This window comes from Triturus cristatus, chromosome 7, assembly GCF_964204655.1.
Source record: "Triturus cristatus chromosome 7, aTriCri1.1, whole genome shotgun sequence".
Taxonomy (NCBI): domain Eukaryota; kingdom Metazoa; phylum Chordata; class Amphibia; order Caudata; family Salamandridae; genus Triturus; species Triturus cristatus.
This window is the reverse complement of record NC_140590.1, coordinates 553,678,099-553,693,693: the sequence shown is the minus strand read 5'-3', so window position 1 is coordinate 553,693,693 and position 15,595 is coordinate 553,678,099. Positions and strand designations below refer to the sequence as shown.

General features: G+C 46.2%; 1 protein-coding gene across 8 annotated transcripts in view; it reads left to right on the top strand.

The window, feature by feature from the left end:
* Positions 1–15,595, top strand: part of TMEM94 (transmembrane protein 94) — an 805,258-nt gene that overhangs the window by 367,541 nt on the left and 422,122 nt on the right. For all 8 annotated transcript variants that reach the window (XM_085617011.1, XM_085617013.1, XM_085617005.1 and 5 more), the window contains one exon: positions 2,972–3,136. In XM_085617011.1, coding sequence (XP_085473137.1) covers positions 2,972–3,136 — 165 coding nt within the window. The remainder of the gene's footprint in view (positions 1–2,971; positions 3,137–15,595) is intronic.

Below are 15,595 nucleotides of genomic sequence, written 5' to 3'. Positions count from 1 at the left end.
ATACATTTATTTGTTAGGCATTTATTTGATATTAAAAATCAATGTGGAGATTTAGGGAGCTAGTACCCCATCACCACCAGTGTCGTCAACCTGTTTCTGCCATATTGGCCCAAAGGGTCCGTGGCATGCATCAGCACAAAAGTAACTAAGGCTCCTATCTAACCTCTTGTGGTTTAGATACTACCACTACATAGGGTGACCTGTGTCATCCTCTACCTAAAATTGAGATTTCTTGAAACCCCAAGTAAGGGTCCTTAATACCTCATGGGAAGAGGGACAGAGGGACCCCTGTAGTCACACTTGCCTCAAGGTGCGTCCCTTGCCCTTCTCCTAAAAGCGTCCTCTTCTCTCCCCTGCATCACCAAGGATCTGGTCAAATTACATTCAGATATCAGAGGAGACCTCACATGATCTTCAGTGATGGATGCTCAACCACAGTAGGACCAGCAGCAGCCAAAGCTGACGGTGGTGAAGAATGCATCACTGCTGGGTTGGGGAGGTCATGTGGGGATATGGAGAACAGGGTACTCTGGTCTCCTGCTGAAACTTTGCTCCATGTCACTGTTTTGGAGTGGCAGGCCATTTGTCTGGCTTTGAAGGCGTTCCTGACATCCATCAAAGGAAGGCTAATGCAGATTCTCACTGACAAATCACTGCCAAGTGGTGCTGCAACAAACAAGGCTGAGTAGGGTCCAAGGTGCTCTGCCAACAGGCTCTGCCTTTCTGGAATTGGCTTGAGCATTGGGGCGTTTCCCTCAATGTGAGCCACCTGGCGGGATCCTTGGATGCCAGGGTGGACGAGCTCAGCTGACGACGTCTTGCAGACCATGAATAATGTCTGCATCTTGATGTGGCGCATTTTATCTTCCGACAGTGGAGTGAACCTAGGCTAGATCATTTCACCAGCGATCAGAACATGCAATGTAAAAGGTTTATGTTGATATTTCTGCGAAGACTTTGGATTCCGGGTGAAGTGGAACACTAGACTCCTGTACTCCTACCACAAGTTCTGAAAAAGATCAGGAATGAACAGGTGCATTCATCCTGGTGGCTCTGGATTGTGCCAAGAGAGCTTGGCATGAGCATCTGCCCTCTGATCAGGCTACCAATGCACAAGGAGATTTTGTTCCAACAGCAGAGCAAGGCCCTTCACCTATAGCTATGCAATTTACACCTCCGTGTGTGAAGATTGCGCAGTGGCAGGTAACTTCGTTGATCTACCACCAGAAGTTGTGGATGTAATCCTTGCTGCCAGGCACCCATCCACAAAGTCCCTGTACCCTGGATACTTGGCCAAGTATGAGGCCTGAGGGAGTCTGCAAGACAAATCCCCTTACAAACCAAACTGTTGGAGGTTTCATTTTTTGTTTGTCTTGGGCCCAGCAAGGCATTGCATTGGTACTTTTAAAGGTTTTTTGCCAGCCCTTTTGGCCTTTTTGCTTTTGTCGGATAAACTGCCCTGTTGTGATGCGGTGTATGAATGTTTTAAAACTCCTAACCATTTGTAATGTCACAGTGGGATCTTAACTTAGGCCTGAAGATGCTTATGTGCACGCCTTACTAGCCGATATACAGCTTCTTGTTGTGTCTCATGAGCATTGGTGCACATGTTCACGAAGCCCTACTGCCTTGACAACTAGTCTAGCAGTAAAGACTTTTTGTCCGCTCTTCCCTGCTAGGCTTTTTAGTTTGTGTGCACAGCTCAGACTCTCCATCTTTGGGAGGTACTGCTTTGGTATTGATTCTAAAAGTGAAGCTCTGCGGTTAGAAGGATCCATCAGGAGAACAAGTTACTTATCTTAGGTAACTCTTTCTGGTGGGTAGTCTATCCAACTGCAGATTCCTTATGGCTCTTCCACCTCCCCGTTCTGTGGATTGATCTTTTTGCCATCTAAAAAGGTCTCAAGTTGGAGATGTGCACACTAGTACTGTTAATTGTTCATGGTCTGCTTCTAAGGGTGCAGAAAGAATCGAGCAAGTAACTGATGTCGGCGTTCAAGGCTGGCCCTTATATGTGACTCCTCTTTGTCATTTCCGGGGTAGTACAGAGACAGAGTGAAGCTGCATTGCACCACTGAGCAGTGCGCAATAGTTTTGCTGAAAAAGGTTCCGACTCCAGTCTGGTATCTAGGGGATATTCTAAAGGTGAGGAATCGGTGGTTACATAAGAGTATTCTCCAGAAAGATGTTTACCGAAGGCAAGTAACATGTTCCTGTAGTCAAGAAGGGTACCTGTGCTGTTGACCTCAGTGCAGCGAGTGCCGTGAGAGTGCTGATTAGTCCAATGTGCATGATTGAATTCCTTTCAGTGTATCCCACCACTGCCACTCTGCACCCCATTTCACAAGTACACTCCATTATGCTGAAAGTGCATTCTACCTCATGATCCTCAGGGATAGAATGAGGTAGAAAGACCAAAGACAAGAATACCTCAACTAATGGCATGAGTCAGGCCTTACCAAATGGTGTGTCAAAAATGTATAGCTACCTGATCCTTATAAGATTTTATGTTGAGTATAGTTTCTTGCTGTGCATCTCATCTTCGACTACCTGGGAATATACATACATGTACCTGTACTATTTATGTTAATGATTTGACTTAATGATCTAACCTATGTACATTTAACCTTACATGGGGACTCCTATACTATTTAACTTTTGAATGCTTGAATTACTAATTACTTGAAATAATGCTCACTTTTTTGTCTTTCTTTAAGACACTTATCTCTTATCTGTTTGATACAGCATGTTCTTGAAGAGTACTCTCTGACTGCTAAGCAGCATGTTACTTTAAGACTTCAGTTAGATTTGGTCTGGAGAATGTCTTTATCCCTGTCTTCACAATGCAGCATGAGGTTTAAGCTAGACAGACCAATGTAGCTTCCTTTTCTCAGAGTACTGCTACACCTCTCTGCTACCTCATCCCCCAGGGCAATCTGAGCTCCATGTGCCTGTTTTTGTTGTGGTGTAGGTGCTCTGTTGTGTAGACAAGCAAGGAGTTTTATCCTGGCCCAACCCCAGCCCAGAGACTGTCCTGTTCTTCAGTGGAAAGGTGGAACAACCCCACGATAGTCAGGAAGATCTGATGGATGATATGTCTTTAAGGTCCTTCAGCCGACAGGAAACGGACGATGAGGTAAGCCGACTTCCAGTAATGTTAATTGTTCCATCACATATAAAACTCAAACTTTTTTAAAAAGAGTCTTTGAACAGTGGGAGAAATTGTTGGTCAGGAACCGACTTGACTATGAAACGCTATAAGTCTTATTGGGTAGGAGATGTGGAGAAACAGCTCTGCATTTATTTTATTAAAGGTGGATTCCAATTAACTGTTTGCTAATGTATGATTAATCCTCCACAGAGTTACTTTCTTCCGGTCCTATTTTATAGATGTGTTGGCAAAGTTACTTGCCATACATGTAATTACAGTTCTACATCATTGGTATCTTTCCTATATTGACATCCAGATCGTCGTCCTCCCAGTCGGAGGCTCTACGCTTATAGATATACATTATTATAGGTTGTTGAAAATATGAGCAGTTGAGCCTCTGTGAGGGAATGGAGCTGTGTCGCACCACCTGATTGACTGATTGACTGAAGATCATAGAATGAGATGGATTGATGTTCAATGTTGTTTGAGTGTGTGTGCACACTGCTGTGTTGATATTTGTTAGACCTGTCAGCCCTTTGGGTGGTCCCTCCTCATCATTATTTATTTTGTCCCACTTTTGCCTCAAACCCTGTTAGTATTTTTTCCTTTTTGGGAACCACCAGACTTTTTAGTATTGATGCAGATTCAGGGAGCCATTTTATCTACCCCTGGAACTTCTGTCTGAGGGCCTGGAGCACAAAATGGTGGCCACCTGTGACATCATCAGAACCCACTGGAACCTACTAGAACCTTCTGCAACATTCTGGAACCCTGTGACAGTTGGAGGCGGTTTGGAATGTTGGGAAGCTAAGCCAGAGTTGACAGTTGGAGCTGGCAGTTGGCACCTGACTGGTGAAGAGAGAGGAGCAGAAACCTGAAGGAGGAAGGAGTGAGGCAGCAGGGGTGGAAACTTGTGCCTGGAGTGGGGTCCATAAACCCACCCTTGATACTAGTCCCTACTGACTGAGCCCAGCCTGGAGCCCTGTGTGGGACAAAGCAAGAAAAACCATCTTAAGGACCTGGACAGCAGGAACAGGCCTTAGAAGTAAAGAAAAGCAAGAATCTGACCTGTTTATTGGTTTCCCTGGAGTCCGACGTCGAGAAGCCTGAGACCTGGAGCCCGAGGTGGAGAAGCGGCGCTGACTGGAAAGCAGACGTCGTACCCGGAGCCGCCAGAGGTCGAGAGAGGGCGCCGACGGAGGTCGTGGAGAGTACCAGAGGTCGAGGAGGAAGACACCTGAGGTCAAGTGAGCGGCGTCGACGGGGGAGTGAAGTCCGCCCTCCGGAGTCGCCGGAGACCGAGGTGAAGCGTGCCGGAGGTCGGGAGTGGAGATCGCACTCCGGAGTCGTCGGAACCTGAAGAGAATCGTGCCGGAGGTCGGGAGTGGAGGTCGCACTCCGGAGCCGGCGGAAGTCGACATCGAGCCAAGACAGCCCGACGTCATCGAACCGGAGGTCGACATCGAGCCGAGGCCGCCGACATCGAACCGGAGGTGCCCGAAGTCGACATCGAGCCAAGACAGCCCGACGTCATCGAACCGGAGATCGACATCGAGCCGAGGCCGCCGACATCGAACCGGAGCCGCCTATCGACGTCGTCAAGAACTGACATTGCGCCGAGGCCGCCGACATCGAACCGGAGCCGCCTCACGGCGTCGACACGACTCCAGCGGCGTCGGAGCTTCATAAAAAGGGCAGTAAGTGGAATAGAGGGCGCCTAAGGCCCTGTGGAGCTCTAAGAGACCATCCTAGGGGATGAAGAGGTGTTAGGACCAGCCTGGAAGTGCCAGGGGTGGACTGAGACTGATACAGTGACCTGTGTGAGGGGTTGTGTAGTTTGGGAGAGCCAGATTCCTAGATTACCCTTGATCTACCTCAGTTTTAGCCTCAGCCTTACCCAAGCTAGGTGAGACACCCTCAGGCCATCCACCTAACCACAAGCTGTGACTGGGCCAAATCAGCCCATAGTATTTAAAATGTGATCTGATTTACAAGTGTCACTGTTGGCTTTTATTATTTATTGAGGGTACTGTATTTATTGTATTTATCTAAATTATTCCTGTAATGTATTTATTGTCCTGAGCTAACTTATTCCTGCACAGTATTTATTCCCTCACAGTATTTATTTGACCTGAACCTATTTATTGCACCTGTAAAGTGTTATTATTTATTTGACCTGCACTTTGTAAGGAAAAGCCTTGTGTTCTGTGATTGTGTTATTATTTATTTAATCAGCAACTAAGAGACAAGAAGATAAACACAGATATTTTCATAATTTTTAAGGTGTAGTGTCGTTTTTGGAACGGATGCACGCATGGTTATTGTGTGGGTATTGCGTATGCTTAACACGGTGCCTGACCCCTGACCACTCGAGCCAAGCTACCACTGTGTATGTCTGGAAAAATCCCATTACCACCACCCTTCATGGTGTGGGAGTGGGGTTTTTTCTAACAATATTGATTATCAAGGGTTCCCAGCCTGACATCTGGGGAATAACTAAGGCATTTGAATCTATGAAAGATAAAAACTGAGAGTTGTATTTACAGATAAGTAACTTTTTTCCAAGAATGGATTTTAAAGAGCTTCACGTACTTGCATTATCACTAGAAAAGCAGTTTACAGTAAGGAGGATGGCGGAAAGAGGCTCACCTTGATTAAAGAGATAGTGTAGCACTGCCTAACTGCTGTCTTTGAGCTGGAATAAATGTCCAAGCTGTAGTGTTTTGTATAGGTATGCATCGATGCTCACTTTGCAGCTTTGAATAAGTCTGTGTGTGGCATTCATACAAACTGTGCTGCTGTGGCTGCACTGCTTCTTGTCAAGTAAGCTCTCACCTTGTGTGGCAGGTATCTGCCAGTCTTTGAATGGTAGAAACTAGTGCATGAAGCAATTACATCTGGAAATGCCCCGTTTTGATCTAGAGTTACGTTTATCCTTGCTGTCAAATGACACAAAATGTTTTTTTTTAATGAATATCATTTATTTTTCATTTAGAAGTGTGCTTGGAAAACATACAATCATCATAAACATAACAACTAGTTGCATACAGGACAGCCATAAGAAAATCGGATGTAGTAATCGCAATGTTTTGTACACAGAAGCAGGATTATATATGGAATACTTGACATCCTTGCCCTCCAAAGTGGCAACATGCATGCCCCTTTCAATATTTCAGTTTTGCCATTCAACAGCACTCCGGAGGATAAATGAGTATCCCGTTTCCCACCCATCGCAAGGTCATGGGGCATCAACCAAGGAGTCCAGGCCATAGTATTTTATCTAGCAGCCCCATATCTTTCGGACTTTCCATGGGCATCCCCTGCTTTTATATGTGACTCTCAGTGGCCATGTACAGATCCATCCCTCGTCTCCCTTTCTGGAGTGTGGGAGCCACTGCTGTTTCCCAGTGTCTGGCCACTTTTCTCTTGGCTAACACTAGGCCCAAGACGCTGAAGAGTAGCTGGGGGTCTAGTGATTTCTATACCACACTGTACTCCCAGGACCTCAAACTTGGGGTCTATCGGGATAGGTGTACCCAGTATTTTGCTCAATTCACCAATTATTACCTGCCAGTAGGACTGTATGGCCATGCAGCTCCACAAAGTATCTATAAAATCTCCCACCACAGTCTGCACTTTCTACCCGCCCCATCTTGTGTAGTCTTGCCCCGTCATAATATGTTAGGTGTAAAATCTTGACTTGGATGAGGCGTAGACTGGATTTGATCTCTACTTCTCTTGGGTGCATTAGGGCTGCCTCCCAATCTATATTTTCCATGGCCCCCACCTCAGTCTCCCATTGGTCTCGGAGTTTACTGAGTTTATCAGAAATATTGTTATTAATCGGCTTGTATGTGAGGGATATTGCCTTATTTGTCAACTCGTCTTGCAGCAATCTCCCTTCAAGCGGCACAAACGCCTGCAGCTCCGTTCTCACAATACCTTCAGCTAGCCACACGTGGCGCAATTGAGCGTATTTTAAAAATTGGGACTTGTGGAGCTTATATTCTATACAAAGAGTGGACCAGGATTTTAGTTCACCCTTGTCAATAATGTCCCCAAGCGAGGAGATACCCAACAAATCCCATTGCGCAAAGCCCTGCAACTTACCCGATTCCTTGAACCACTTCCCCTTCCATAAAAGTGTTTCCTTAGTAGTTGTATGTGCCCATCCCATGGTTTTTGTCGACCTGATCCAGGCTTCTAGGGTGACTCAGGTGGCTGGGAGCAGCCTAAGTATCCCTCTACCCATGTATAGATAGTATAGGTAGGAATGGGGTTTTAACGTCTCCCTTTCTAGTATGTATGTGGTGTGATCTCTAGCTGCATGTATCCAGTCATTGATATGTCCAGATGGGCATGCCAGTAATAGGCCTCAACATCTGGTAGCGCTATCCCACCATTATCGGTTGCGTTGTGTCCATAAGGATAAGTTACTTACCTGTAATCCTAGTTCTCTTCCAGGGGTATCCTCATCAAAGTCACAAGCACTGAATATTCCCGCTCATGTGCGGGGACCCCGGAAATAATAAAATTATATATGAAAAACACATATATATACAGCTCTGTATATGTATAAACATATATTATTTTTTCCAAGCAAATGCAGCCCCCATAGTAGGCTAGACAATGTAGATATAAATATCCAATAACACACCATAGGTATAATAATACACCTAAATCTCTTTTTTTATTTTTTATTTAATGAGGTAAAAACTCATGAGAAAGAAAGGAAAACACTGTGCAAAACACAGATCCACAAAACATTGTTAGCCTGCAGGCTGCATTGCAATACAATACCATAGAGACTGAAAAGCCTTGTACAGGTAAAAACTGGCACCGTGCCTTTAAGGCAGCCCTGATTCCAATATCCCCTCATGCCCCAGGGGTGACAGTTGGGTCAGTTGTTCTTTGCGGGACCGTAGTCCTAAACACAAAGATATACTTCTTCCATATTTAATAATACAGTCCTCTCATTTGTCTGGGGAGGCGGGTGGGTTGCTTATGACTTTGATGAGGATACCCCTGGAAGAGAACTAGGATTACAGGTAAGTAACTTATCCTTCTCTTCCAGGGGATCCTCATCAATAGTCATAAGCACTGAATAGAATAGCAAGCCCATCTTCCACCGCAGGCAGATGAGAACTGCACTATACATTGAAGATAACAACCGAAATAATCAGTTGTTAAACAGATTCCTCAAGGAGGCTTGACCTACTTGAGTGTCTGCTCTGGTGTCCGAGTCCAGACAATAATGTCTCGTGAATGTATGGACAGATCTCCAAGTAGCTGCTTTACAGATCTCGGAGAGTGGGACATTATTGAGAAACGCAGCAGTAGCCGCTTTCCCTCGTGTGGAATGTGCCTTAGGTAGAGGCCATAAAGGTTTCTGAGCTAGCTGGTAAGCTAATTTAATGCTTGACACAATCCATCTAGCAATAGAACGTTTAGATGCTGCAAAACCTGTACGGACAGCACCATAGTTTACAAACAATTGGTCAGACTTCCTGACAGCCTTAGTTCTATCCAGGTAAAATTTGAGAACTCGTTTAACATCCAAAGAATGCAACGCCCTCTCAGCTGGCGAGGATGGGTTGGGAAAGAAAGTTGGTAGTGAGATAGACTGATTCACATGAAAGTCGGACACCGCCTTAGGTAAAAATGAAGGATGAGTTCTCATCACCACCCTATTAAGGTGAAAAACCGTGTAGGGTTCTTTTGGGCAGAGGGCCTGTATTTCACTCACCCTACGTGCTGAGGTGATAGCTACAAAGAAGGCTGCTTTCTACGTAAGGTGCTGTAATGTAGCCTTATGTATGGGTTCGAAAGGTGGACTCATAAGCTTTGAAAGAACCAGGTTCAGCTCCCAAGGAGGCGAGGGAGGCCTCACTGGGGGGTAAACCTTTTTAAGTCCCTGCAAAAAATCTTTTACCACTTGAATCTTAAAGAATGAATGCTGAGATGGAGAGCGCCTATAGGCCGTAATGGCCGCCAGGTGCACTTTGATGGAGGAGAATTTTAACCCCACCCTGGCTAAGTGAAGCAGATAGGGTAATATCACTTCCTCTTGACATTTCGTAGGATTATGTTGATTTTGAATACACCATAAATAAAATCTCTGCCACTTACAGAAGTATGAGTGTCTCGTAGAAGGCCTCCTAGCTTCCTTCAATATGGTCATACATTCCTGGGGAAGGTTTAAATGGCCATACTGGAGGACTTCAGGAGCCATGCTGTTAAGCTCAGCGAGGGGAGGTTGGGAGGGTAAGTCCTCCCCTGCATCTTGGTTAGCAAGTCCGGCCTGCACGGCAGGCGCTTGTGCGGCCGGATCGATAGGTGAAGGAGATCTGGGTACCACCACTGCCTCGGCCAGTCCGGTGCTATTAGGATCATCTTGGTGGTCGAGTGTTGCAGCTTGGTCACCACTTTCGGGATTAGCGGGAGAGGAGGAAAGGCGTACACAAATGTCATTGACCAGTCGATCAAAAGGGCATTCCCCAGAGACTCTGGTCGATAGTACCTTGAGGCGAAGCCTCGGAATTTTGTGTTGTTTTCGTCCGCGAAGAGGTCTGCTTGCGGACGGCCCCACTCCTAGAAAATGTTCTCTAGCACCTCGTCGTTGAGGACCCAGTCCTCTGGGTCTTGAAAATGTCGACTGAGTGAGTCCGCTTGAACGTTGAGCTCGCCTGGCAGGTGCACCGCCGTTAAGGAAATGTTCCTTGCCAGGATCCAGTGCCACAGGGATTGAGCCTCCAGCGAGAGTGTCCTGGAACGAGTACCCCCCTGCTTGTTCAGGTAGTACATTGTGGTGGTGTTGTCCGTTTGTACTAAAATGGAACTCGTGCTGATTGAGGGCAGGAACGCCTTGAGGGCGAGATGTACTGCCCTGAGCTCTAGCATGTTGATGTGATATAGCTGCTCACTGCTGGACCACAGCCCCTGAGTCTGTAGAGACCCCAGATGCGCGCCCCAACCTTGTAGCGATGCGTCGGTGATCAGCGTTTGCGATGGAGGTTCCTGATGGAAAGGAATCCCCACCTGCTGATTGCTCGACTTTAACCACCACTTGATCGACTGTCGGGCCGTTGTCGAAAGGCACACTTTGTCCTCCCACAGAGAAGACTTTTGGTCCCATTTGTCCTCTAGATCCTGTTGGAGAGGACGCATCCGCAACCTGGCGTTGGGCACTAGGAATATGCAAGATGCCATGGCCCCTAGCAGGGATGATATCTGTTGCGCTGTAGACAACCTGTTGGTTATCGCATGCCTGCCTTTTTGAGCGAGGGATAACTGTCTCTCCTCCGAAGGAAACACTTTTCCTAGTTCGGAATCTACAATCGCTCCCAGGTAGTGTATCCTTAGCGTTGGTGTGAAGGTGGATTTCTTGTGATTCACCTGAAGCCCCAATCGGTGAGACAGATCCAGGCAGCGTGTCAGTTGTGAACGTATAGCCTGAGGCGATGGACCCTTTAGTAACCAGTCGTCTAGATAGGGATAGACGAAGACTCCTTCGCGTCTCAGGCCAGCAGCTACCACCGCCATGCACTTTGTGAACACTCGAGGTGCTGATTTCAGGCTAAATGGTAGAACCTTGAACTGGTAGTGGGAGGTTCCTACCACGAATCTTAGGAATTTCCGATGACGCTGGCAGATGGGTATATGAAAATACGCGTCTTGCAAGTCCAGCGAGCACATCCAATTGCCTCGACAGAGATATGGATATATTTGGTGAAGTGCAAGCATGCGAAACTTCTCCCTCTTGATATGTTTGTTGAGTGTTCGTAAATCCAAGATGGGTCTGAACTCTGTCTTTGTACTTCTCTTCTGAATTAGAAAATATCTGGAGTAGACTCCTCTCCCTCTCTGCGCTCTCGGAACCCTTTCTATGGCCGATTTGAGTAGGAGGGTTGCCACCTCTTCTCTTAGTATCTGGAGTTGATGAGACGAATGTACCGGGTGGACAGATGGAGGAGGACTCCGGAAACGAAGAGAGTATCCATGTTGCAGTATAGTCAGAACCCACTTGTCTCTGGTGATGTTTTGCCACTCTGGAAGATGTCGCGAAATACTTCCTCCCACCGGAGCCGTGGACGGTTTCGGAGGAAGCGATAGCTCATTGCTTGCCTTGAGCCTTGTTTCCACTGTTGGACTGGCGGTTGTTTGATCTGCGGGACTGAAATTGTTGTTTTTTCTGTCCTTGTTGGTCTTGATTCTTCTGCCAGTGAGGGGTATGAACCCTCTGCTGGAAGGCACGCCTGTCAGTTCCCCTACGACGACGGAACTCTTTCCTTTTCTCTAGCCCCGCGGTTTTCATGGTCTCGAGGTCAGACTTCATCCGAGCCATCTCGTCGTCTGTATGCGAACCAAAAAGCGAACTCCGAGAAAAAGGCAGATTGACAATTCTGGCTTGTGCCTCAGGTTTCAAAAGCCATTAATCGTAGCCAGGAAGATCGTCTGGCTGAAATACCATGGACGTAGGAGTGAGCTGCCAGCGTTGCTCCATCTGCTGCCGCACTAATGACTTGATTAGAGACCAGACCCTCTGCAAGATCTCCTCAAAGTCCTTCCTATCCTCATGCGGAAGTTTCTCTACGAATCTTTGGAGAGAATCCCACAGCGATCTGTCGTAGCGCGCCAAGAGCGCCGAGGCACTGGCCACTTTCAAACTGGAGGCAGCCGATCCGCACACTCTTCTTCCCCAAGAGTCTTGCGTCTTGCTTTCTTTGTCCGGCGGCACTGTGGATGACAAAGCCACCAAATGGGTCTTCCTGGCGGCAGCAGTGATTACAGAGTCAGGTGGAGGGTTCGCCTTGAGGAACAGAGGATCCTCCGGAGCAGGACGATATTTCTTAAGTATTCGCGCCGGAGCGGACTTGATGGTAGCCGGCGTGAGGAAGACGTCCATCACTGGTTTAAGCAACCCAGGGACCAGGGGCAACAGTGGACGAGATGCCGTTCTTTCGTGAAGGGTCTCAAAGATGACTGAAGAAGTCGTCTCTTGAACAGGCATTGGGATGTTCAACTTTTCTGTTCCCCTGCACAAAATATCCTGGAAAGTGCTGATGTCATCCACTGGTGAAACTCGGGATGGAGGAGTATTTGAAAGTGTGGGAGAGTAATCTCTCTTGAAAGAACGGCTTGAAGAAGAAGAAGATATAGGAGACCTACGCCGTCTTCTCTCAGATCGCCCCGACTCTCTTCTGCGAGAGCTGGACCTCGATCTTCTCCTGGGCGAACGTGAGCGCCGATCATACACTCTTTCCCGAGAGCGAGGGCTTGTTGGTCTCCTAGGCTGGGTAAGATTCCTCAATCTAGTTAAGGAGATGCTTACTGCATGCGCCATGGAAGGCATACGTGGTGGTATGGACTGAGGCAGCACTCCGGTAGGGCTTTGTCCCGGAGGATGATCCTCTTCCTGCCTTCTTGGTGTCGGTGAAGCTGTCAATCGAGGACTTGTCGGCCCAGGATGCTCTATAGGTGAAATAGGAGCTGGAGATGAAATTATCACTTCAGGTGATCTAGATCTTGAAGGAGGAGATCCTGATCCTGCTGAGGCTGAAGGCGAAATAGAAATCGGCGGTGAGCCAGAAGCTGAATCATGCTCCGATGCCACATCCGGAGTATACTTTACTCTATGCGGAGACTTGCGTCTCGACGCTGACCTGGATGTCAGTTGGCGCTCCTGATACCCCACAGCGGAGGACTGTCTCGACGGTGATAGGCCTATCGCCGGAGATCTGGACCTCGACACCGAGTGGATAACCGGCGACGAGTCATGCCTCGACGTCGAGAGCCTTGTCGTCGACGGAGGGCTTCTCCTGAACCGAGGCCTAGATCCCAACTGGGAACTTCGCCTCGACGTCTGTTTCATCGCCGACGTCATGGACATCTCTAACGACTGAGGTGCCTGCCTCGACGTCGATCCAGGCATTTTCTGACAGAAAAAAGTTTTGAAATCTGTCAGCAAAACAGGAAAAATGCTTCACCAAAAGGAAATAATAAAGATGAAGCAAAAATTTAACTAGAAAAGTAGCAAATCTTGACTAGAAAGTCAAAACTGAAGAGAGTTGAATTCCAGGGTCCTAACTGAAGGAGCCGGAAAGAACAACTGACCCAACTGTCACCCCTGAGGCATGATGGGATATTGGAATCAGGGCTGCCTTAAAGGCACGGTGCCAGTTTTTACCTGTACAAGGCTTTTCAGTCTCTATGGTATTGTATTGCAATGCAGCCTGCAGGCTAACAATGTTTTGTGGATCTGTGTTTTGCACAGTGTTTTCTTTTCTTTCTCATGAGTTTTTACCTCATTAAAAAAAAAAAAGAGATTTAGGTGTATTATTATACCTATGGTGTGTTATTGGATATTTATATCTACATTGTCTAGCCTACTATGGGGGCTGCATTTGCTTGGAAAAAATAATATTTGTTTATACATATACAGAGCTGTATATATATGTGTTTTTCATATATAATTTTATTATTTCCGGGGTCCCCACACATGGGCGGGAATATTCAGTGCTTATGACTATTGATGAGGATCCCCTGGAAGAGAACGCTATTCACTGATGTTTCCCTAGCCATAGTAATGAGCGCCATCGATTTGTGTGAATACCTTCCTTGGGAGCTGGTGATGGGTGTTTTTGAAGGTTGTTTAAGAGTCTGGGTAAAGTAATCATTTTGAACATGGCTATATGCCCCATTAACGTCAAAGCCAGGCCCCTCTATGTTTTCGCATCCTCTTTGAATTTATAGAGCACCTTCCGGACATTATGACAGCATGGGGGTATTAAAATGATCACGATTTTTAAAACCCTCACTAACCACCTTTAAGTCCTGGCCCGGGCAGTACACTGTCAATTTGCTCCAGTTGATCCTATACAGTGGCGGCTGGTGACATTTGAAAGTGGTGAGACGTAAAATTATTGCCATACTGCACCGCAGCGAGCGAGCGTGCCCGAACAACCTACGGGGATTTCCGGGGGGGAGGGTTCTCCCCCCAAGAAAACGTTTGAAAAAAAGAGTAGATAAAAGCAAATTTGAGGAAGCAGGAAGGTTAATAAAGTAATACGATTGAATTATTTATCATTTAAGAAATTGACAGTTTTTATGAGCTATAGAGGCCTAATCTTTGCGTATGCTGATGTGATCATTTGCCCATATTAACTTTTGAACACACTGATACACTTGTAATGGTTTTAACTATACAATAAATACATTAATTGACTGTGCAGTGCTGTACATCAATTTGATGACACTATTTCCTTAAATTAATTTTCTGTTTTCATGAACACCAGCGTCATGTGAATCAATTTACATGTACCGCCTTTCACTACTCCAATATATCTTTTAGAGACATAGCTTCTGGAGAATTAGCTCCATTTATCCAAGTTCCAGGATTGTCTATCATTAATGGACAAATCCGTACCAAATTTTGAGTATAATTGAGCCTGATTTCCACTTCCATTCACTCAATGCAATGTATTCAAAGAGGCTAGGCTCAAAATGTTGTATGGACTATGGAGCCACAAGTGAAAGAATAAACCCTTGCAATAACTCACTGAAAAAATCCCTTCATCCTCCATATAAATATAAAAAATAGAATTTTCTTTCCCCGTTCCTTCATATTCATTTGTAATGTGATTATTATAGCACAGTTACTTTAAGAGCAAAAACACGATACTCAAAATATCCTACGCAGACATCAACGAGCAAGAGCGACTAAGACAGTGAGCACTCATGTTTCTTGATATTGTATGCTGCAACACGGTAAATAAAGTTAAAAAAACAACAAAAAAACGAGCAAGAGCGAGGATTCAAAGAGCAAACTGAAGCAAGGATCAATGGGCAACAGGTAATAAACAGCGATTGTAATTCTAAGAATTAAGTATTTTTCCAATTACTTCGTAGAGACAGTTGAAAACTGAGATGTATGCCACGGACTAATCTTCCTTCAGCGGTTGTAAAACACAGGGCACAGCCCAGATGGGTCCCTGCTTTATTGGATTACACTTCCAGCAACGTGTTATCATCAAACATAAAAGATATTGTTGTAATGGCACAACTGCAAATGGGCAGATCGAGACCTTAGACAGGCACAGATGGAACTTTTGCATTCCAGCGCTAACTTGCTGTGTGATCCTGTGCAGTTCATTGTCTCTACCATGGTCTCAGTCTGCTGCTGAGGGTCCGAAATACGTTGACCTACATACTTGCGTCCAAAGGTTTCCACTAAAAAATCATGTTTTAGAAACCATGACTTGCCTTGCAGTGCGATGTTACATGTTTCAGCTGCGTGTGACAAAGCAATGGGTGATTGCTGCTGTGAGCCCTCCGTGTATGTGAGAGATTGCCGTGCAGCCACTCCTTTAACTGTGTCCTCCCCAACCCCCATTCACACCCCACCCTACAGGGGCATCTCTGCGAGGCCCTGCTTGTCCTTCACTG